General features: G+C 39.6%; 1 protein-coding gene and 1 long non-coding RNA gene across 2 annotated transcripts; both read right to left on the reverse strand.

Annotated features, from left to right (window-relative positions):
* Nucleotides 1-1,332: 1,332 nt before the first annotated feature.
* LOC124064815 lies at nt 1,333-2,085 on the reverse strand. Its single transcript, XR_006844326.1, has 2 exons — nt 1,890-2,085; nt 1,333-1,607 (listed from the first exon to the last, which is right to left on the reverse strand). It is a non-coding gene; the product is annotated as an uncharacterized LOC124064815 (long non-coding RNA).
* Nucleotides 2,086-8,162: 6,077 nt separating this feature from the next.
* On the reverse strand, nt 8,163-24,695 carry si:dkey-33i11.9 (synapse differentiation-inducing gene protein 1-like). The gene is made up of 3 exons (XM_046399758.1): nt 24,391-24,695; nt 23,292-23,492; nt 8,163-9,375 (listed from the first exon to the last, which is right to left on the reverse strand). The coding sequence occupies exons 1-3, from the start codon at nt 24,535-24,537 to the stop codon at nt 9,220-9,222; spliced, it is 504 nt and encodes a 167-aa protein (XP_046255714.1). The 5' UTR covers nt 24,538-24,695; the 3' UTR covers nt 8,163-9,219.
* Between the last annotated feature and the right edge of the window lie 745 nt (nt 24,696-25,440).

Raw genomic sequence — 25,440 nt, forward strand, 5'->3', positions numbered from 1 at the left:
CAGTATTGTGTACAGTAGGTGAATCTTAGCTTCATTCATATTTTGCAGTGGGAAATGTAATTCTGTAATGCTGTAACAGCCAGCAGGGGTGGCTCTTTCCCTCCAGCACTGTAGTAACCCCTGGGACGTTTGAGTCAGCTTGGTGTTTGCTCTTCTAAATTAGGCTGAGAGAGCTGAGATAAGATAAGATAAGAAGACCTCCCAAGAAAGGGGAAAGTGCAGCATTGCAACAGCAGAGAACAAGAACAGCACTGGATTATCTGAAATATTTGAGATAATAAGAATAAAAGAAAAATATATGTATAAGAAATATAAAAACACACATAAATATAAAATAGCATTTACCTACCTAAACTCAACTACAAAGCTCTGCGTAATTCAATTTTTATATACAGTGAATTGTAGTGTGCAGTGATGACTGACAGTAGGTTACTAAAGGTATTGCACATGGTAACTGCAGATGGATGACAGAGCTAACAGTGTTTGTTGTAGAGCCTGACAGCAACAGGAAGGAAAGACCTGCGGAATCTCTCCTTCACACAGCGAGGATGAATCAGTCTGTCACTGAAGCTGCTCTTCAGAGCGGACAAGGTGTCCTGCAGGGGGTGAGACTTGTGGTCCAGCATAGATGTTAGTTTAGCCAGGACCTTTTTGTCCCCCGCCTCCCACACTGAGTCCAGAGGGCAGCTCAGGACTGAGCTGGACTTCGTGATGATCTTGTCCAGCTTCTTCCTGTCCCTCTCTGTGATGCTGCTGCTCCAGCAGACCACACCATACATGATGGTGGACATCACCACAGAGTCATAGAAGGAATGACTCTTCCTCGTCAGTAGCAGTAATGTGACTGCCAGGACTTCTGTTACCTGGTGATAGTTTTTTTTTTCTTACTGCTGCATTTAAACTTTGCCATATAAACAAAATCTGCAGCAGGCAGGAAGCTGTGATGCATTTAGGGTGAAACATTTCCTTGAAACAATTGTGGTTAAAATTAAGCCTGATTTATGGTGTGACTTTGATTTAAAGTGTATCAATTACACATCATTAATATAAATTATTCAACCATTTAGAGGCACAGCATGTAAGACAGCCATTATGGCACTGCATCACCTTTAGTATAGCGTCTATTAACACTTGTGTGGGTAACACAGAAAAGGTTAATGTCCTGATTGGTATTACAGCATTTTCTATATCAACATGTATTAACATGGTTAGCATATAGGATACATACAGAACAATTACCCAGATCAGTTAGACTTATACGCCTAATGCCTTTAAGTCAAATCAAAATGCAGTAAATTATAATATTCATTTGATATTAAATGTCACACACTGTTAGAATTCTGAATTATACATGAAAGATTTTAATATTATTGTTGCAGATGATAATGTCCTCTGCGCTGGCTGGGCTGAGGCACTCTTTACCATCATGGCTCAAGGTTCTAAGTGTTCTCATGTGGTCTTCAGACAGTACTTGGTACCTGGAAGCAAGTAATAGTTAACAACAATAATAATAATCTTGCACCTTTTGCTATGGTATGGTGCTGGGTCTTGCTGATTGGTTGGCGTCCGGTGTCTCAGCTGCTTCAGGAACACAGAGGAGTCCTGCTCTGGGAAACACAGTCATGAACCATTTTTGGCAGTTGTATTATTGAATTCTGTATAAATATATTAGACACTGGACTCATATCCATGAAATGAGTTAACCTGAAAAATTACCTAAGAGAAAATGTATACAGTGTCTTCCATAAAACATGAAACTCTATGCTCTATGCCTCAGAACTTAAAGTCCTGCATATGTGAAGTTAACTTTAGCTTATCCAAACTTGATGTCACTGTAGCTAGTTCTGTAGTCTCAGTGAGACTCAGCCGACTGAAAGAAAGGTGATCACCACTCCCAAAGTGGTCCTGCTGTCCTCCATCCTTCTCATCTGGTCTGTATCTTCTGTGTCGCCATGGAAATCCTGTATAGAAAGCAACAGTCTTCCCCTTTTCCTTTGTTCCAGGTCTTAACAAGACTGATTTGTAGGTCTGTTCTGAGGAATATCTGAAAATGAAGTTCATTTAATGTGATAAACTTAGAAACTAAAATGACTAAATATTTCCTCCGGATACAATAAGTCAAGCTTCAACCATCACAGCAAACAAAATCAGCCCCACACCTGAAGAATATACCCTGGTTTGATCACACCTGTGCATCCTGACGTCCTGATGATAGGAGCTAACATTTCCATCGTCTCCATAGTGCACAAGCTAAAACATATTTTTTGCAGTTCAGAAAATTTGGCCTGGTCACCATTTTTTTTCATCTACTTTGGACACACAATTTTGAGAATGTGATGCCTTCAAATAAAAAAATACTTATTTCCAAATCCCTACACTAATTCTTCTTAACTATTCTGCACATATTTCCTGCGATACTTAAGACAGTTTATCCATCCATCCATTTTCTATACCGCTTATCCGTCAGGGTCGCGGGGGGGCTGGAGCCTATCCCAGCTGACTACGGGTGAGAGGCGGGGTTCACCCTGGACTGGTCGCCAGTCAATCGCAGGGTCAACACACAAAGACAGACAACCACACACTCTCACACTCACACCTAGGGGCAATGTAGAGTAGCCAATTAACCTAATGTGCATGTTTTTGGTATTGTGGGAGGAAGCCGGAGTACCCGGAGAAAACCCACGCAGGCACAGGGAGAACATGCAAACTCCACATAGAAGGGCCCAGACCGGGATTCGAACCTGGAACCCTCTTGCTATGAGGCGACAGTGCTAACCACTGCACCACCGTGCCGCCCTAAGACAGTTTATCTACCAAATAATTATTTTACACTGAGAAATTGTTGAGTAAAAGTCTGTGTCATTTAAACTACTAAACTGTTATTCCAACAGGCCCAATCAGCTGTCCACCTTTCAATTCAAAAAGTTCCACTGATTCCTGTACTGACAGAGCTTTGAAGAGTTAAAAAGGAATGGATCAATGAATCTCTCATGAAGAGGACAATAAAATAAATGTAAAAGTTATCTTACCTGCATGATGATTGTCCATCCGAGGGCCAACTCCTAGCAGCAGGCGTCCGTCGTTGAAAAGTGATCTGCTGAGGGCCATTTTTTGGCTCTTCAGGTTTCCACAATAATGAGGTACTCCAGAAGATTATTTTTCAAATGCTTTTCCAGTAGATGCTCTCCAACAGGGTCCTCTTTCCACAGTTTGGATTTGTCCCAAAGTCCAGCGAAAATACATGCTGCTGGGTCATCGTTCAGTTTCCATGACGTTTGTCATATTAGTTCCATATATTTTCATGCTTTTATTTATTGCATTTTTTATTTGCAACAGCACTCATGCCAATACAAAAGTGAAAACACAGATGAGAGAGAGAAAGAGTTCAAAAAGACCAACAGATGATACCAATTGTTCAACTCCTGTGTGCACATGTTGGTGTTGGGGTGCAGCTGTGAGCCTCCCTGTGCTGATTGTCAGAAATGACGCCGTGTCCTCCAGCGAGTGACGTGCACATGATAATGAAACACACACAAGTTGGTCACTGGTGGGAATTTTGGTGCACACATGCCTATTTTGTGTTTTTGCTAGTGCAGAGCTATCATTTTCTCAGTTAGTGGATTTTGTGGTGAGCTCAGTGGATCCCAATTAACTCCAAAACCATCAACATAATGGTTTTAAAAGCTCATTTATGCTCATTTTTTCCCCAAACACTGACCAGACTATAGGTTCTAGCAGAACCGTATTCTACCCGTCTCGCTAACGCTCCTAGTTAGGTCACACAGAAACGCCAGAGGACCTTAAACGTGTGCGGGGCTGGGCTGAAACAGCGGCCGCCCGCAGGAGGACGGACCAACAGTTGCTGTGTTTACTGACGATACACGTGATACACATCCCGCTCAGTGTCGAGAAAGCAAGTCAGCTTTATTTCAGCTTTTTTCACCGTCCAACTCAAACACACGTATTTAAAAAGACAAAGACTTGACACCCTAAGCCCAGATAACAGTGTTGAGTGTTTTTTTCCAGACTATTTCAGACATACACACACAGTCTTTTAGAAGTCCATTAAGAGTTTGCATATTTTATTGTGTCCGGCGCCTGTTTACTACCAGTAGGGGGCAGCTGAAGCTCATTGTTGAACCAGAGGCTGTGCAGCAGGTTTATATTTTTTATGCACTAGGCGTGTACGCGCTCTCTGGCAGTTAGTCATGTTATAACCGATGTGTTAAAGTTTAACATGACTGTCTGCGGTAGTTATTTTATAACTACCCTGATGTAAGAAGGGCAGTTATAGTATGGCTGCTCTGTTGCAATCAGTGGCTACCTTACTGGAAATTCTGCAGAGGAAATCAATATTCGCCAAACAAACGCTGTAACCTGATCTTGTTTCATATTCTCATCAGCTGAAAAAGTCAACCACACAAAGTTCAGAGCTCAAAGGAATGGAAGTAGCTGACACCCTTCCCATATGGGCACAAATGAAAGAACTGTTAGATGGAATAACAATACGGGTTTACTCTGACGCCACTCCCTGTGTTGAATTAACTGTTATCTACAACACCACTGAGTAAGGCACCATCTCGATTAAAAGCTGGACAAATGCATTAATAACAGCAGCTAACACTGTGGTTTACCACAGCAAATAGTAACAGATAAGGACATTTGCTGAGAGATTTCACGTGGACACACGGGGTCAGCTGAGTGGTTGAAAATTACACAGTTTCATGCAGTGCAGATTTTTATATAATTACTTTTTAAAACTTTAACAACATTTCTGTTTTTCCTGTTTGAACTGCATAAACAGGATTCAAGACAGCAACAGGCAGTCCAGGCACATAGGAATTATTTAAATTTCAGAGGGTATAAGCAAGAGCACAAACTTCTCTGTGTATGCCATTACTACAGTGAGGTTCTTGAAGATTTTCTCTTGTCTCAAAACGTGACTAGTGTGGCAACCACAGGAGTGAAGATGGCATGGAAAGATACAAGTCTGAGAAAATGTCAGTGACCTCAGTGCAACCGCAACACTTTCCTCTCATTTGTAAAGCACTTCACACCAGCGGAACCAGGGCCTCAATTATGCTCAGTCAGCCTGTGCTGCATCATTTAGGGTTACAATACAAATATTGACTGTTATTGATGGCTTCCAGGGCAGATGATCCAAGACTGTGGAGAATTTCAAAGAAATCATAAACAACAGCATTTTTACTACAGCACTGAGCCAGGGAAAGAAGAAGAATCATGTTCATTCAAGGCCTCAGCTAAATTGCAATGTTTGTCTCCATTGCTATAAAAATACATACAGAGTGCAACAAAAACACATGGACAGCTATACAAGCAAAACACCGATTACAATGAATACACCATTAAGTTACATGAAATTAAACGGAAAGGCACCTGATCACCCATGAACACATGCTTTACCAAACTTAAATACACAAAATAAACAAACAAAAAAAAAGTTCTTTGAGCCCTGTGCATGAGAAGTCCAACAAGTTCTCATTACGCTAAAAAAAAATTAAAAAATGACAAATAAATAAACAAATAAATCTAGAGCTTATAATATTTACTACATTTGAGCAGCCAACAAGCAAGATACTAATTTCTGGTCTCATAATGGTTAGGGTGGTGGACTGGGCTGAGTCATTTTAGCTTTCCTAAAAATACCTGCAGGTCTTCTGGTTTTCCTCAGCCTGTGGGGAGGTGAGAGGTGGGACTGCAGATATACTATAAATATATGGTATAAATTAAACAGGATGAGGTGCATTGTTAAAAAGATGGCAGTCAACCTCAAACGTTTTCACACATAAACACAGTATTTGAGTTGTATACAGATGCACTATTACATGTACATTACAGCTTGAGACACCAATGCTTGAAAGTATATAAGGAAAGATCTGTGACCAACCTTTGGTGGCTCTCACATATTTGACAGATGCAGATAAAGTTGGAACTTTATCTGTTTCGTACTGTAGGTTCACTTTCAGATTTGCAGTTTATGTGTTGTGGAAACCCCTGTTATGCTCTGAAATTTGTCAGATAAAAAACAAACAAACCTCTGAACAGATAAGACAGCATGAGATGCTTAGATTTTATTCATAAAGAAATCTGGTAAACAGTAAGGCCACTGACACGTAACACGCTACTGTTTTCAAAATACGTGAGCTGGAGTCATGGACTGAGTAATAGCTGTGCTGAGCAGCAACAAGCAGGAGAAAAACAATAATCTATGCTATGCTTTACTTCCAATTGCTCCCATAACACAGTGGAGGCAAGAAGACTCCACCAGTATGTGTGTCAGTGATCGTCTTACATGTCAGGCTTTGTAAAGGGAATTCCTTGAGGTGGAATGCCCACAATGGAGGCCTTGACAAAAAGCCTGGTTTGATGTTACAAAATAAGAGTACGAGTAATAAAGAAGATGTTGTGAGGTAGAAGATTTAAGAGAGGAGGGATGAAAAAGCAAAGATGGAGTAGGTAAGAATGGCATAAGAGCTTTACATCTGTAAAGAGGTTATAAAGTAGAGATGGAGCAAAAAAGGAAGAAGAATGAAAAAGTATAAAGAAATAACAGTGAGTTCATGGATATGTGGGGAGAGCAGAGAGGAGGCTGATGTAGAAGAAAGAGGAGAGAAGTGTGACGAAATGGGAGAGCAAGTAAAAGCAGCAAGTGAAGGTAGGGCTGAGAGAGCAGGAAATTGAGACAAAACATTTACCATAACAGCCTTGGAAGGCTTACAGTAACTCCAAATGAATCCCAAATGTTTGACAGTGCTGATAAATCCCCACGCCTGTTCTCTCCGCCAAAGCCAAAGGGTGCATTTTAAATGTGATTTAACATGAAATAAAAAGATCCTTCCAGCTTTAGGATGTCATGTTGACTGGACAATAAAAATAAATAAAGATCAAGGTAAATAATTGACAGAGTTTCTCCATGGTTCATACTGAAAGCAATTTAATACCTGCTTTTGCAGTCATACTGGCCAAAGTGTGAAAAGTATGATGGAAAACCAATACGGATGATGTGACTCACAATTACTTTTTAATACATCACTTTTTTCATTACTTTGCATCGGCATAACAGTATAATTAAAACTGGTGCTGACCGAAAAAATATTTAACACATTTGCTCAGTAAATTTAAGTAATTTTTTAAAAATGCATTATATATACAAAAATATTGGTACATACCTGTCCTGTTTAACATGAATTCGGGTGTGGGATGAGGCTGTTTTTCCGGTGTTGGGCTGGGTCCCTTACTTCCACTGAAGGGAAATCTTAATGCGTCAGCATACAGACATTTTGGACAATGTTGTGCTTCCTACTCTGTGGCAGCAGTTTGGGGAAGACCCTTTTCTATTCCAGCATGACTGTGCCCCAGTGCACAAAGTAAGCTCCATAAAGACACGGTTGGATGAGTTTGTTGTGGAAGAACTTGACTGGCCCCCACAGAGCCCTGACCTCAACCCCATCGAACACCTTTGGGATGAACTGGAACAGAGATTGTGAGCCAGGCCTTTTGGTCCAGCATCAGTGTCTGACCTCACAAACGCTCTACTGCATGAATGGGCAGAGATTCCCACAGAAAGCCTCCCAGAAGAGTGGAAGCTGTAATAGCTGCAAAGCTGTCTGTGTATTTGGAATGTGATGTCATTAAAGTCGGGTGTCCCCATACTTTTATCCATACGGTGTATCTTCTACGGCTTTTGCTTAAGTAAACTACAATGCTTGTTAAGACTTTTCAAGACCTATGGATATTATTCACTCACTTATTCACTCATCATTAGGCAAATGCTTACTTTCTATTTGATGCAATAGAAATTCCAAAATCATGCAGCCATACTAATACAACTACAGATTTTGTGGTTTTCCTCAGAACCTGTCTTATCTCAACTTGTTTCCTGTCTTATTTCCAATTTGGCTTTCTGTGAATCCAACTCAAGACAATGGTTCAACCAGACACAACAAGGCACAAGGTGAGATGAGGAGGGGTGAGAGAGGTGGGACTGCAGATATACTATAAACATATAGTATAACCGGGGAGATGTGAGTATGTCAACCTAAAGCTCTTTTACTGATAAACATTTCAGTTGTAAAACAAAAGCATTGTTACATATGAACCACCATTATTATATAAGATAGCACAAGTGTTTTTTTTTCCATCAATATACTTAAACTTTATTTATAAAGAAATTTGGTATACAGTCAAACTTTTTCAGACTTAGATGAGGACAGAACATCAAGACATTGCATGAGATAGAATCAAACAAATAATCAGACAAATAGCACACGACAGCTTTGGAAATGTGTTAGCCACATAAGATAAGATAAGATAAGAACATAAGATACATAAGATGAACTTTATTGATCCCGCAGTGGGGAAATTCACCACTTTCTTTCTGCTAATTTTGGGTGAAGCTGTTAAGGCTTGTCCAGCTGGAACAAAGATGGGGACTTTTTTTGCAATTCAAAAAAATCACTGGAAAAAGAGGACTAGATCCCCTTTCAGCCTAAACACGCACATCAAATGCATTTTGATGATAAACAGGTGCTCTGTTTGTTTTTTAATTTATTTTACTTGTGCAGTGTGAGCTAAATAAAAACAAATCTGACTCTCTCTTCTTAGTATTTTTTGACACATCCTTGGTTAAATTTTTAGATATAATACTCTGTAACATACTTTTAAGAAGGTTAGAGAGTGTTAGTGCCTATTTACAACCAACGATTCTGTTAGTAAAGCAGTAATATTTTGCCCATAGTATAATCAGACAAATCTCTCTGAATTGCAGAACGTATCAAAATTTAACTCAAAATGAACTGACACACCACAAGCTGTACTGACAGTCATTAGCTATCTGAACACAGAATTTAAACACTTCAAATCTGCATGAGTGGTGGAGCAACACTATACTGAGGCTGAACTCCTGAAGCATAAGAATTCATATCAAAAAACAAAAACTGCTGATTTGTTTTAACACAGAAAGCAAAGTACAAACACAAAATATGTTGCTGAAATATGACTTCGTAGAATGTTGTTTGCTTCATTACAATGAAGACAATTTGGAATTAACTGGAGATAACAATATGAAAGGGACTTTTAGCCAATCATGCAGCTTAGGGATTACAAATCTTAGTGACCAGTATTGTTCCAGATGTACTTTGATTACCTGACGAGAATCAGCATGGGGACTAGAAATTTGGAAAAGCTGTTGAAACAGATTTAGTGGCTCACCAGAGAAGCCACAACCACTACATAGATGATGCTGAGGATGATGACGCCGATGCCGAGTCCAAGGGCCACGTGGTTCAGTGTCCTGGCTGTCCTGCTGCTCCGCTCCGCCGCCATCCGGTCCCCGATGTGGTTTGCCTCACGGGTCTGGGGGTGAGAAAAAAATATTTAAAATTAAAAATGAATAAGGTTAAAAATAAAATATGCCAAAAATTTAATCAAAGTTTTGTTTTTAAAAATATAAGGCTAGAGAGCTGAATTCAATCTGTGATAACCAGATACAGCAACACTTAGTTTGACAACATTAGCTAACAATATACAGCCAAAGCTATTGTCATGTCAGACCAAGTAAGACATAAGGTCTGTTTTCCACATGAATTCACTTCTGTCAGAAATTACACAGTAACACTTTAGACCTGCCCTGTTTTCTTTCTCCCCACCAGCTGTGCGAAACAGACACAAGCTCTGAACACAACAATGACATATCATCACACCTTTACATTAGTTTGGATTTATGCTTCAAGCCACTTGGCAAATTTACACTTGATACACTTTTAACTCAGTATTTGATCTCTTTCAGCTCCTGAAAAATTATTTGTCTCTTCAGTTGTTAAATGCTGTACTGTGTTCATGCACATGAAGTGGAAGGCACTGAAATGCTCCATAGAACCAAGGAGCATTGATTATAGTAGTTTTTGTTAGACTGATGTTTCATTGACCTGACAGTAAAAAGGGGACACAAGCAGCTTATCATTTACAGGAAGGCTTTAGCCAGCAAAGATATGGTGCAGCATTGTTAGCACATGAAAGGGAAATACCAAATCTAATGTGATAAGAAGAAGAATCCCTTCCTGCTGCAGTGAAACAGCACGACTATGTCCACAATCATACACTTGCACATGTATTCATATTATTAATGATCCGTAGTAATACCGATAAGCTTAACGACGCATCTTTTTGTCTCAACCAAAGCCTTCCTTTTACACAGTCTGTGTTTGTCATTTTGGAGACTGTAAAAAAATTCTCCAGGTGAATTTGAAAAAGTCTGACGTCGTACAATGAATGAGGAACATGGAGCTTGTGGTCCGCGAAACCAAGGTGACTGTCAAACAATGTCTGTTTGCATCCAGCCCCCTGACAGTCAACCCATGTCTGTCATAACCACAGTCCTGCTGTTTCCCAGCCACTGAATAAGAAGTGGAAGTAGTCACTACTGGCTGTAAGTTCCTCTGAGTAAACTGTAGCCTGACCTGTCAGATTTGCAAAACAAAGAAAAACAAAAATTCCACTATTCAAATATGATTTTGTATGTAGAAGATGGAGAAAGACTGAATGCTGAATGCTGCTGATGTTTATTTGAGTACACATGTCATGGCAATAAAATGCATTTCCATAAAATGACATGAGAAGATCGTTTTCTTAAAAGGAAATGATAACGGTGGTTTCTCTGGCGGCCATTTCAACCAAAACATGTGATGCTCTTGTAGCTGATGCAGCAAAAGGTCATGTTAAAGGAACAAGCTGAGTATATAGCAGCCCTGTGCAAGAAACCAGCAAAACACATACACTCCCACTCTCCCTCCCACGCCCCATCACATCACTGTGTGTATGTGATTGTGTCTCAGTGTGTATACGAGTGAAAGTGTATGTGTTTTGCTGGTGTCGTGAGAAGGCCCAGTCTGCTGTAGTACATCTGGTCATGATTATCAGCAGCTGTCTGAGTTGCTCTCAGTCACGGCTCTGTGCCCTGTTCCAGAAAGTGTGGCTCTATCCTCACGGCCATGCACGATTTATACAGGATAATGTCCCAGTCAGATGTGGCTTGTGTTTTTTTTTTAATTATATAGTTGTATGGTTGTTCTTTTTTGTTGTGTAGACGTTATCTGAATCAAAAGATAAAACTGTATTTATTTGGCTTCAACAATGTTGAGTGAGTTAGAAGCATCACATAAGAAAGCTTTACTCGTGATTCATTTTGCACTTTTGTTTTCCCCACCATGGCTTTGAGTGGGACAGCCCATCCACAAAAGCAGTGGTATTTTGTTTCTTTCAGAGGCGGCACCACTTCCTGCGGGTGTTGTACACAGGCCCATAAAGACTTTTTCCCATAGACTTTTGCTGTAAAAGAAGCAGCTGTAAAATGGTGGGTTGAATTTTTTGGAGTGTACAACCTCTGCAAATGGCATTTGACTATCATGAATCGATCTATTCGGTCAGATGACCTTTGTAGTCTACAGTCTACAGGAGTTACACGATTAAATCATTTCATCCTCATTCAAATTAGCAGAAGGGTAAACTGGAAGTCAGCCGGTGGCACACACACGCAGCATGCATTCATCCAGGTACAATTTTACAATGGGAAGACCGTTTTTTAATCATCATGTGTCACAGAGCAACTTGGACGAGGCCCATCTCTGACGTTGTTTTCTCATCTTATCCTAATGCATCCATACTCTCCTCCTCTCTCAGCAGAAGAGAGACGGTCGAAATGAAGATAATGTTGTTGGTACCAGCTACAAACAGGCTCGGCAATAACGCTGAGCTGTGCGCACGAGTCCCTGGTGCATTGAGTCTGTCGTCCAATCAGAGGCTGTGTTCCTGAATATGTGGCTGCTCTGATCATAAATCGGCTCTCGCTGCAAGATGCAGCATACACACTCACTGCAGTTCTGCTAGTTGGGCCACAAAGAGTGGGGTTTCATGTAGTTATTATATACACATTAAAAATATGAAGAAATGAAAAAGAAGACACAACTATCATACTATAAACATTAATGATCACTGTGAAAAAAAAAACAGCCTTTTATATGCTGCATTGTTTGTCAGCAACATGTAAGATGGTAACGTATTGAGGCAATGTGGCCAATCATAATATTGTTTTAATAAACACTTAACATCTGGCATTTTTGCTCTTGGTGTTCTTCATCAATTTTTTTGGAAGAAAGAAATGACAAGAGAAACAGGTGAAGCATCTTTACAAACTGACATATTTTAACACTTTAAGATTGTATCCGCACCTCACCCGCTGCCATTCTGCACCTTATCTGCCGTTATCTATCTATATCTCAAGTATATACTCTGTTATTTTTTATAGTACTCTGTTATTTCTTTTTATATATTACTCTGTTATTTTTATATTTTGTGTGGAAAAATTACTTGCGACTTTTGTATGCTTCTTTGTATTGCAACCCTGGCACAACAATTTCCTGTTATTATCTCATCTTATCTTATCTTATTTTCTTCTTAGATAAGCGCTGTGCAATGGACCTATTTTAAGTGAAGTGATTCATGCGCATTTCAGAATGTGATTGATAAAAACTCTTCAGCCAGTCTACAGTGTTATGCAAGTAAAGAAACTTTTTAACATTAAACATGAAAACAGTGTGTATGTAAGTGTGTGTAATTCAGTGTGCTGCTAGGCAGAGGAGAAAGTTTTACAAGGCAAGATACAATCCATTTTTGGTTGACCAATTATGACTCAAGTTAAATGGAACAATTACTTCAACATCTGTACTGGACCTTTTCACTTTCACATTAAAGTAAACCTGGAAAAGCCTGTCCTAAGCCAAAGAGAACAAAGATGGCTTTGAAATGAAGAATGTACATGACTTTGTAAAAAGCTGCTCTGAGTGGATCACTGGGAAATAAAATACGAGAGGACTTGTGAATTATGATTCCTCTAACTGTTTGTTAAAGTCCAAATGTTCTATAATATTGTAATTAATTGGATTGGTATACAGTTAAAGCGCTGTCACATCATGTTACTGATGCTGTTTGAGATTTAGATGTAGCCAGTTTTCTGAGTCCAAGAAAACAAAATATTAAGCAACTTATAAAAGTATAATTGAAAAACAATTATCTTTTACATATACCGTGGGCAGTTATATTTTCAACACTTTGATTCAAATCCAAAACGTAAATAATCTTACAAGTCTGTCTGTAGAAGTGAATACTCTCAAACCCAGTGAGCTCCGACCTCAAGGGAAAAATGACGTCAGAATGGAAGACACTGAACAGAACTAAGTACCCAGCCTCATCTCACCAGCCACGCAGGATTAATGACTCTTCAGACACAGTCTGCATCAACATAGATGGAGCGTTCCTCCTCCTTCTGCTGGCACCCTCTCAGAAGACATAAATAATGCCACATTCCTTTCTGAGTGTGTCTCTGTGTTTTATTCCTTTTCATTGCCACGAAATGATCAGAACTATCGAGTAAAATGTATGTGTGTGTGTATATATATATATATATATATATGTAATGATCAGAAGATCACTGCCTGCTTGGTCAAGCTCGTTCTGTCAGGGCGTTGATGTCGAGCTTTAACATGATTGTTTGTTTTGTTTTATACTTGAATTATTTCCCTAATTGTGTTTTTGACTCTTTTTGGTGACATCTATTCATTCATTAATTTGTTAATCTGCTACTCTCTCTCCATCCTTCTCAAAGTCACTAATAGGCTGACTGTGGTGCATCCAATACACCAATAACCGATAAATGATTCGGGATTACTACTTTCTGACGGCGCGTTTCTATTTCAACTGGGACAGCATTTCTAGGCTTTATGGCACTAACAGCCCAGGAAAGTCACAGACCAGTTGCATTCTTTGTAAATTATCTCACATGATGCTGTGCAGCCAATCAAACGAGCAATCTGAAAAGCGACTCAAATCAATGAGTGAGATAAAATAAACTAACATTCGGAGAAATAAGTGAGTCAGAAAAAAGCATGTGACATCCTCTAAAAATTAGACAGAACATCACAGACTCTAAGATGTTCATTATTCATTTCAAATTGGCACTGTGGTGATTATCAAAAGCAGCAATGTCAACTACTACTAGACAAAGCACCAATCATGTTTTGAGCCAACAAAACCGCTCATATTTGAGCTGACAGCACAGACAACAAAACATTCTACATGGCACTGAAACAAATCAAACATGATCATGTTCATGCATAAAAATACACTGATGGACATAACTAGTGAGGTAACATGGGAATTCACAAAGTCAGGACACACACTCTAAGTTTCACATTCCTCTTTTGTTAGAAGAACTTGATTTTCACAAGATCATATTGCATAACTTCTAGTATGAACAAGATGGGAAAATCAGAGTGAGCAAATCTCAGTTTTTACTGGCACTTAACTATATTGCAACTTGTGCAATATAGTTAAATGCCACGCCACATGTGAATTGCTTGTGCAATATAGTCTGTTGTGAGTGAACTTGGGACACCGCCTGCAACTATGATTGTGTCACATATTGCAGAAGGGTTAAAACATATGTCTAACAAGTGACAGACACAAGGTGATCTGTGATGTGGTACTTACAATATAGTGTATTTTTTTGCAGCAGAAAAAAAAACAAAATAAGATGTTATCAATGTATATATTCCTTTGCATGCGGAGAAAATTGCCCTTTGTTCCAAACAACCCACCTGAGCACCACCTTCCTCCAGCAAAGGCTGATTCCAGGAAGTGAAAGTGAACTGACAGCTTTCAGCAAACCCAGGTTGCAGTTCCACCGTGTGACCTCTCAAAAACACTCTGATTAACTGGAATTACCGGCACGCAATTGTATGTTTCTGCCAATCGGATAAGTTGCAGTACTCATTTCTATCCCTCATAACAGCCAACACTAAGAACAAATGCCTTATACTGTGTTGGTCCCCCTTGTGCTGTCTAGGACCAGGATGCTTGCAGTGGATCCTGTAAAAGTAACATCCACATGAATATCAGGACCAAAGGTTTGCCAGCAGAACATTGTAACTAGATGATGTTCAATGTTTAATGTTACCCAGTTCAACTGTCAGTGGTTTTAATTTTGTGGCTGATTGGTGTATGTTGTGCAGACTTAATACCTTTGATAAAAAAAGGTGTTAAGTGTAATTTTTATTGAAATGGAAGCTATTACTATATTGACATGTATGATTTCAGTGAATAATTTCCAGTAAAAAACATGCCGCCTGAACTCAGAGACTGTTTTTGGAGTACAGGGGACTGACACACAGTGCAACAACCCCTTGATGCTCTATATTGGCAAAACCAGTCAGCTTGTGTTGGACTCCTGCTGGATGTCTATTAGTGTCAGCTCATTACCCTTGCCAAGGAGCTGTTTTCAGTTTGGTTTGTTTATGTGTTTGTCAGCAGAATCACAGAAAAACCACTGCCCTATTTTCATGAAACTTGGAGGAAGGCTGTAGCATGGACCCAGGAAGAACCCATTTAATTTTGGAGCGGATCCAAATTATCATCATTATTATGATTTTACAATTTTGTTAATACTGCGAGATGCATTAGATGCTTTTTAGCACACTGGCTCAGAACTCCTGCTGCGGTCCAAATGGCTGCCTGTCTCTCTTCATGTCTATCTGCGTTATTTGTCTTGCAGTATAGTCTGTGTGGTGTGCACTGCCTCTGTGAATGGGCTGATCTGGTTTCATTGTGTCAGCCTGTGGTTTCCTCTATATGAGATCAGTGCAAGCCATGATGGGGATCCGAGAGCAGGAAGGTTGATATTTGTGAGAAAATCACAGAGAGCAGGACTGAATAGAGCTGATGAAAGAGAGAATGGAACAGATGTCAAAAGCCTGCAGGGCCTTTCTCACATGCAATGAGACAAAATCATGATGGCTGAACAGACAAGGTTGTTAATTCACAGTAACATTTCTATTATGTTTCTGCATATTTGCCTCAGTCTTCCCTCACACTTTTAGCATTGCTATGATAATGTGGTGGTAGATGTTGTGACACTGCAACCAAACATTCCCTGCCCATAACCTTCACATCTACAATTGTACTTCCCTCATACTAGACCAATGGGGAAATGCATTGTACTCTGTGACAATGCTCTCTGCACCTCTGGTTGACATGTGTACCTGTTTTGGTACTGAGCGCAGTTACATACAGATGCTGAGACACAGGATGTGTTTTACAGGTATGTTTTAGGTAGCCATTATGTGACTGCTGTTACGTAGGCTAAACTGTCACAGTCTTGAGGCTACATCCTATTTCGGGGATGCCTGCCTCCTCAAAGTGAGCTCTGTGTAGTTTTCAAAGGCACACTAGGTACGTGTTTAAAATTCCCCATCTGGGATCTATCTAGCTTTCCTGGGGGAGGCCTCTGAGGGGAACAAGTCTGATGCCTGGTAACCCCCTCCCCCAACGGGAAAGAGGACACTACTTGTCATTGTCAGTATAAGAGAAACACTGGATATTTAAACATTAGCCATGTCAGACCCGGCGTCACATTGACTCATAGGTAAGATTAGTGGCTTAATCAATTCACCTTAAGCTTTGACCAATCAGCATTTTTGTCAGACAGCTGCTTTTAGTAAAACAAAAACTGATAAAGCAACAGTGTGGTATGTCTGTAAACCATTGGATCAACCTAATCTCAGAACACATCATCACAGAAGAACTTTCAGCTCAAAAGAAAAACAGTATATCAGCCTTCAAAGACATCTGCAATCCTTTCATCACCTTTCTCCAAACTCAACATCTAATACCTATCCTCACTATTTCTGATACATAACCCCCCCCCCCCTCTCTTTCTCTCTCTTTCTCCCTCCTTGCACACACAAGCACTCACATACACATGCACACACAAACAACAACCAGCCCTCTCAGTAGACCTCCCTACTTAAGCAGTAATACTTCAGAATTGTACTTGTTGTTCTGCCTGTCTGTACGTCGGTCTGTGTTTGTCTGTCTACTGTCTGTTATCTGTTTGTCTCTTTGTCTGTCCACCTGCCTGTCTCTCTGCGTCCCTCTGTTGATCTCCCTGTCTGTATGTCTGTTTGTCTGTCTGCCGTCTGTCTGTCTGTCTATCTATTCACCCGCCCACCCGTCTGGCCCTGTCCATCTGTATAATTGGTCTCATTCTGTCCAATTTTGTCTAATTTGTCCAATCAGTTTTTGTTCACGATATTATCTGTTTACTTTACAACACTGAATGGATGTGGGTCAGCCTGGAGTAATCACTGTTTGCAAATAATTTAAAATAAAAATAAAGTTGTCCTCCAACAAGGGGGGATGGCGGCAGGCCAACAAAAACAAAAAACAAACAAACAAAAAACCCAAAACTGTGTGGTATGTCAGCTGTTGAACACAGTAGAGCATTTAGATGCTAAAAAGGAGTTTCCAAGGAGCTGGCAGACTTGGATTAATCGAGTCACAAATGTGAGTCCAAAACTAAGTTCATGTCACTAGATAAATGCTTATATTGATCTCTGTGTGTACACAGGCCACTGTTTCCTAACACGTTTGCCATAAAATCTTTACAAAGCGAGAATGTCATTGTTCTAAGGCAGTTTTAATAATTATGAATGCAAATAGAAGGTAAATTTTCACAATGGTAATTAAATGGTAGTCATAACATAACTGATGATTTTCAGTTGATGAAGAGCTGTGGGTTTTTTTAAAAGTCTCAAACGTCCAACCCAAAATCAAATTCAACAATGCTATCCTATTAGATTGCTTAGTCCTAATGCACAAGGAATAGAAAGCCCTGCTGTACAAATATTTACATTAACTCTGGTCTTTCAGTGGTATTCAGTGGTATGGTTTTCAGTATTTCATTGTGCATACAACCGTAACACAGAATACACACACTTATATTTGGAATACAAATTGGAGAAACTGTAAATACTACAGTGTCAGGGTCATCGTGACAGCAAGGAACAGGTGTTTGCCCTCATGCTGTTCTCTGCAGCTCTGTGGTTTACAGCAACGCTTAGCTGCTTCCAGTGGGTAAACTGGCAACATAACAGCATGAATGCTCCAGAAAAGACACGCGTTTCTAAATGTTATCACTTCTGAACTAATGTTGATAGTCTGCTGGAAGCTTTAGATTTACATCCGATTTCTCATGCATGTGCAACTATGAAATCACATCAGAAATGAGGAAGTAAGAAAACCTATGATGGAAAAGCTAAAAACAGAGAACCTTTTGTTGCTGAAGGAGTTAACAAAGAGGAAATGATCTCATATTTCAAAAATGTTGAAATGAACCACTGAAATTGAAACAATCATCTTCTTCTTCAACGTGCCTTCTTCAATGATTGCGCAGAGCTAGAATTTTAGTCTCTATTACACATTTGTTGAATGTATTGTTACTAGAACAGTGCAAGGACTGCGTAGTTCTAAAGGGAAATAATGTTCTTGACAGTAGTTGAATTCTCTTTGTTAGTTTGCAAGTGGGTTATTTAATCTGCACAGTGTGACAAGAAATTTCACTAAACTTGCTGATAAATTTCACTATCACTGCAGCAGTGCAGTTCTGCATAGGAAGTACACATAGTGTCTTCAAACTGTAAGGATGTTCATCCAGTGTCAATAAGAGATAAGCTGTGTAAAAGCTTGTGTTTTGGGAAACAAAGGACTGTTTGATGATGCTGGGTGAGGAGTGGCTTAGCGCTGGAGTCACAGGGGGCTCTAGCACTGCTTGCCTGAACAGCTTTCAGCATTGCAACTGTCCATGTCTCATCCTTGGTTTAACAGAAAATAATCCTCATTTCAAAGAAATTATCAAAAAAAAAGTATTGCTTTTTCTCAGCAGTAAAGTCCTTAAGGAAAAAAATGTGAGCTTGAATTTGATTTAAAGTCCGTTTTCCAAAGAGGACTGTTAGAGCGGTCACTTTTGCCCTCTTGTCTGGCGTGGTTGAAAATGCCAGAGAGAAAGTGTTAAGTGAGACAGATTCCAACAGCCAGCTCTGTGTCTCCTTAACAACCCCGCCCCCCGTCTGTTATTTCCACTCTTGTTTTCTGTCTCTGCCTTCTTTCTTGTTTGGCCTTCTGGTCATAAACTCGTAAGTACACACCCCAAACAAAACGGGACTGTGCCTTCTTCTCACCCAATTGTAAAGTCTTGGCCATTTTATTGTACTTCACTATTTTTCCTGTACTGTTTTTCTGCTTTTCACTAGGCTTTCAGTTCATTTGGCTCCCTCATTACAAATAAAGACGATGAACAGAATGACACTAATGCGTGTAGATCCAGATTCAGAATATTGAGTTGCTGTTTCTGAAGGGAAATTCTAACATTCAGGATGCAGCAGGTTGCCTTATGCGTTCTTGGACTGACCCTTCACATTCCTTGGCTGGACCTGTATATGTGTTTGAGTGGGCTCATTCAGATCAGTATAAACGCCAGTGGGCAATTTGCCTCTTTGCTGAATGTGTTATTAAGACATAGGGAGGGGCGGAGAGGGAGGAAGGAAACATCCAGAAGAGATGGGAAGGGCAAGAGAGAAAGAACAATTCAAGTCTGTCTTCCAGTAACATGACAGGAAGTTGAATGAATGAATAGAAATGCTTGTATTATCACAAAAACACCTTGCCAAAATACACTTTAAACCAAAACAAAAATAGCAGGAAGAAACCAGGCTTTTTAGCATGTGTGTGCTTGTGTCTTTATACACCTTTTGTTGCCTGTATACTGAGGACAATTATTCACATCACAACAAAGACGCCTTCTCCAAACACCATTAACGCTGTTGTACAACTGTTGTTGCTAAATACATAAGCCCTGCCTTGAAATACCGCTATTACATCAAAATGAAAGGTTCAGCAACTGCAAAAATGGCAGCTCACAGCTGCAGCCAAATATTTGAACATTGCGCCAAAATGGCTGAAGGAGATGAATTTCCCTTTCCTTCTACCTGATACAGTAATAACCTGAGCTCAGTCAGCACGGTAAAACTGGGCAACATGCCTGTAGATTCTTAGTCTGGGTGCCACCTCAAAGCTATTGCAATTTTAAGAATAAAGTGTGTTCTTCTTTAGACAACAGCAAACATCCACACAATCTACAGCATTAGAGCAGGAGAGGAAGAAGCATGTCTGCCTAGTTAGCAGGCAGAATCAAAAGGACTCTTAAGGAATTAGGTGCTACTGTTTAGAAACATTAGCAAGTTTGGGAATGCACGACATTTAGCAATAAGTGACGTCATACTGGGGTTTTCCAGCAGGCTGAATGTACACCGACACTAGAGTTCAGTTTTAACACTTTCAGGGTTATCATGCTATATCTTGCCATGCGGGTTTTCCAGTTACGATCCGGTGAGTGATAAAAGATTTGCCCTGCTGCAAAGGATTAAACATGAGATAATTTAGTGAAAATCGTGTACTGACATGCAACTTCAACTGTAGTGGATATGTTGTTCATGGACTACTGACTATTCAAATTGTCAGGGACATGGCTGGCTGATATCAGATAATCATGAAATGCCAAAACAGACACATAATTCAGTAAACAAATGTATCCGTTAAGTTGCAGATTAGGCCTTTACAGACAGACACACAGAGCACACTGCCCTGTGTGCAGACGATGAGAGAGACAAGGTGGACAGTGTGTTAGTGTCCCATACAGGTTAGAAAGTATGCTAGGAACACTCTGACAAAGTCATTTTAACAAAATCTTCTGACAAACACCTTAAACCTAACAGTAACACATAAGGACAGCTGGTCACTTAAATGTACTGAGGGAAGTTTGTTGACATGCTCTTGCACAACTGTCTATGTGCTGAAGTCCCTGTTTTCTAAACAGGTGACTCACTGTTCCCATTTGCAGCCCCAAAGCTGTCTCAAGCAGTTGCAATGTCAGGAAAAGGAAGTCATTTACTTCCATATGGACTTTTGACCATATGTATTAACCACAGACTGTTCAGCAGTGAGCAGGAGAGGACAGTGTGCTTTTAAATTCTGTAGGAACAATAGACACTGCGTCAGAGGGCAGAGACAGAAGATCCTTTTACAGAGCATTTTAAAGATGTGAATGTTGCACTGTTATTCTGCCTCACTGTTCCGCATAAAAGGTACAAAAATGAATTTGGGGGGAGGGTGTTGGGATCCACTGTTATTCCACCTTTAAGCTAGCACAAATACTACATACTAAATGTGGACAAAGTCCAAAGATAGAGTTTTACAGCTGCTGCTACGGAAAGGTATGCAGTCAGTAGTCTGCAGTCTCCAGCACACATGCACACAGCCTAAACACTGTGTAGTATGCTGACATACATTTTAAATGTCACCTACTTTTTGCATTTGTTTCAAAAAACAACCAACATTAAGTGACTTGCTAAGGTGAATATGTGTATGAGTATACTTCTGAACGCTCCTTAATATTTAAAAATCCTCCCCCACACTGTACAGAAACAAGGCAAACCACATCATGGCAAACCTAATTTGCCATAGACATAGACACAGAGCCTTTAGAACTTAAAAAAAAATAAAAAATCACTCTCCATTTGCAAGGAAGAAATGCGTAGGAAGTCAGACATGAGTTTTTCCACTCCGAGAGAAAAACACCGACCACATGGAAACAATCAACCAACTTTTCCTCCTGAAGAACCGCGTACTTTCCTGACACTACACCTCTCTAATGAGACAAAGTGCAAAAACAAGCTCATCACATTTTGCAGTGACCTCACAGAGTAAAAATACACGACTGCCTATAAACTAAAGTATAATTTCTCAAGCCACGTGATTTATCATTTTTACAAAAGGTTTTACAACAGCTTTCCAGGTTACTGATACGTGGCTCATATAGTGCTGGAGTTTGATAACATGGACCGTCAATTTTTGTATATATATAATTCATCTTGCCCCACTGTAATGACTGTAGGGGCAGGTGAAAACTGACACTGTGATGTCTGGCATATGAAATTACACTTCAGACCAGCGAGAATGCACTGTGATACTACTTCCCAAAACTACAGTAGGGGTTGGGCTGATGTAACGATTTTCAAACTGGCTCATTGCTAAGCCAAATACCAGACTGGGCTGGTACAAACAAACTCCACTAGGTTTTCCTTTATAGAGCAAAAACGAGAGACCATGTATGAAAGCATAATGGCACTGCAATCAGTACAGCTGAGTGATGCGGACAGACCGTGTAGTAATAAGGGGATGAGCACCATCACCACTGTGTCAACATCTACTTCTTGGAATAAGGAGGAGACCGGATCCTGTGGGTGTCCAGGAAGGAATACAAGGACCTGTAAAATCCATGTGTAACTCCGTCTACTCAGGACCACTCAGCTACTACAACATTCAGGGCCATGACAACATGTCCTGTTTTTTTTTTTTTTTTCTTTTTTACAAAATCTTATATGTTATCTCATAGACCTCCACTCTGTCTGGCAACTCATTTCCTTCCCCAAACTTGGAAAACTGCTGTTACCTCTATTTACAAGTGCTGAAGTGCACTTGTGCCAAAGCGACAAAGTACATATTTATCTTTCATGAGAACCTTTAGTAAATGTCTACAACATAAGATTTTCCACTCTTTCCCCCATCATCTGGCCTGCACCTATAATGTATACTGTCATTACAGGCTTAACCACTACAGTAAACATTTAAATTAAACAGTGACATAAATTGCATGAAAAGTCATGTCTTCATAGTCAAATGTTTTGCACATCCATTTCTCCTGTTAACAACACCGTTTAAGATGTTTCAGAAGAAAGACAGTTTCAAATGGCTTTTATACGCAGTATTTGTCAGGACAACGCTTCAACTTAAAGATTAAATTGTGCTCAGTTTTGACTGTTTTTGAAATGTTTTCTTGTGGTTAGACTAGCTGACTAATCTAGGTTTAAAATATTGCTTAAATGTCAAGAAAATTAATCATTAGGGAAGTATTACTGGCATCCTGTATAGGAATTATTACAAATATTCTATCCTAGCAATAATTCATTAGGTTTAAGTTTTCATTTGAAAAGTAATCCACAATCCATTGGACTACTGACCTTTGGTCACTGCTTATTTTTATTTGTAAACATTATTTATGTTTTTCTTCCTTATATTTTAATTTAAAAAATATCAGACAACAAAGAAATTTGTGGTGTGGACTGTTTTTGTTATTATTTCTAAGTGGGACTTTTTAACATTAAAATTAGTGTATTTTGAAATATGCATCACTCAGAGGTCAGATGGACTCTATACTGACACATTTTCAGAATGACATGGCTTGGATCTAGTTTGGGCAGTGTTGCTGTGGGTATCCATGGCTGTGCACCAACCCATAAAAACCACAAACACTTGCGGATCAAACTCACTGAGATGGAGAAGATGAGGGCAGCAATTCCAAGTGGCAGGCAGCAGCACAGCATGGTGAAGATGGAGTAGCCCAAGTAGTCATTGACAGGGTCAGGCAGAGGACCTTGAGTCACATACACTGTGGGCTGGACGGTGACGGTGGCTGGCTGTGCCGGGTACGTCTGCTGTGCACCTGGATACTGCATTGGGCCTCCATAGCCCTGCAGGCCACACACATCAAACACAATTCAAACTCATTTTCAGGTGAAACAGGTCTGAGGTGAAAAAAAAATGTGTTTGGCAAGGAAGTGAAGAACAGTACAAGGAGAGCTTTCAGGAGAAACGAAACTAAAAAGGTGGCACAGATCCTGACAGTTTACAACAGGGCAAAGATAAGAGATTTAGGGCAGAATTAGACAAAGTGAACTACCTGGTACAGGGTGGCATTAACGTTTAACCACAAAGGCACAAAGTAACTTGAACTGATTTTTAGTGCTGCCTCTTGCCATCATTCACACACTAATAGGGCCATTAGATCACAGAGAAAAAACTGCTGATTTATTTATTAACAGAAGAAAAAAGACTTTACATTCAACTTTGATATTTAAATAAATACAGTCATATATGTATTACAGCACAAACCGTTCTAGTCATTTACTGAGCTTTTTTGGTGTCACGAAATTCATATATCTTACTGAAAATTAAATAACGAATATGAGTTCATTTAAGGTAGCGTCAAGATACCGTGAAACAACAGCCTAAGACAAAATTAAAAAAAAATAAAAAAACCTTCTGAGAGTAAAACATAAAGTTTAAATCAGTAAACATGATGAAAATATTTACCACAAGGCAACATAAAGTTCTTCTAAGGACTGTTTTGGCACTTACACTTACATTAAGAATTACATACAGAATGTGATGCGGTCCAAACTGCTTTGCAAAATCTGAATTGTTTATGCTGTTAACAATAAATAAATAAATATTATGTAACTTATACACACAAACACATACATACATATATATATATATATATATATATATGTATGTAAACTACGAAGCGTCTCCTTATCTTAAAATTGTTATATCTGTAGTTGTGAGGCCCGGTGATGGGACGCTTACCTGAGCCTGTGGAGGGTATCCAGGGCCGGGCTGAGGATAGCCCGGGTTGGGGTTGTCGTAATAGGGCGGCGGGGGCGACTGGCCCATGGAGGACTTCTCCTCAGACCATCCTGGCGGAGGTGCAGTCGCTGACTTGCTGGGGTCCATAATGCAAAGTTTGGTTTCCAAGTTTTCAAAATACAGGTCTCACGTATTTTTTTCTCAAGTGCGTGAAGGCAGACGTCCACTGTCACTAAGTTTTCTTTAACGCACTCCTGCTCCTTCAACGAGATTTGTCCAAGTAAGAACGTTTTATCAAATTTTCTCATTAGCGTCAAGTGACGCAGAACAAATAAGGAACTTGTGGTTATGACTTTCAAATTAAAAGCACGGTTGTTCACGAACTGAATTTTCTGACTGCCCTGACAGAGCAAACAGTGATGAATAGTGAACAGTAGGCCTGTGTCGTAATATAAGATCAAAGAAGAAGAAAAATCCCTTCTATTAACATTAGTTTAACATGGCAAAAAAAGTATTAAAGAAATAAATTACAAACAATCTCATAAATAGATTTTAAGTGCAGCAGAATTGCTAAGTATTAAAGCACCTTTGTATTAGAATAGAATAGAATAGATGACTGAATATACAAAACATTTCTGAAGACGAATGTCAGTAGGTTTTCTCAAGACTGCGTTTAGTCATGAGGCTTTTGTCCAAGGGTGGGAGGAGGGAGGGGTGCTCAGATCGTTTTGTTAAGCAAAATTAACAATATTACACTGTAGACATAATGTGTTACAAGTAAAAGTTTTGCATTCAAAACTTTACTTCAATAAAACTAAAAGTGAATACAAAAAAAGATTGTCATCAAGAGACCATCAAAAATCGGGTGCACTCGTGGCCAAAGATGGCCAGTATTGGATTAGTTTGTAATTATAGATGCCTCAGTGTGTCGGTGGATGGGGATGAAGCAAATTTTTGTTTGTTATACTACTAGACTGTAGCGTACTTCTGTTTTTTCTTCCTTTGTGTCTTGTTTGGTTTTTCATTTCTTGTCTGTTTGTTTTCCCAGCT

This window comes from Scatophagus argus, chromosome 9 (assembly GCF_020382885.2).
Source record: "Scatophagus argus isolate fScaArg1 chromosome 9, fScaArg1.pri, whole genome shotgun sequence".
In the NCBI taxonomy this organism is placed as follows: domain Eukaryota; kingdom Metazoa; phylum Chordata; class Actinopteri; family Scatophagidae; genus Scatophagus; species Scatophagus argus.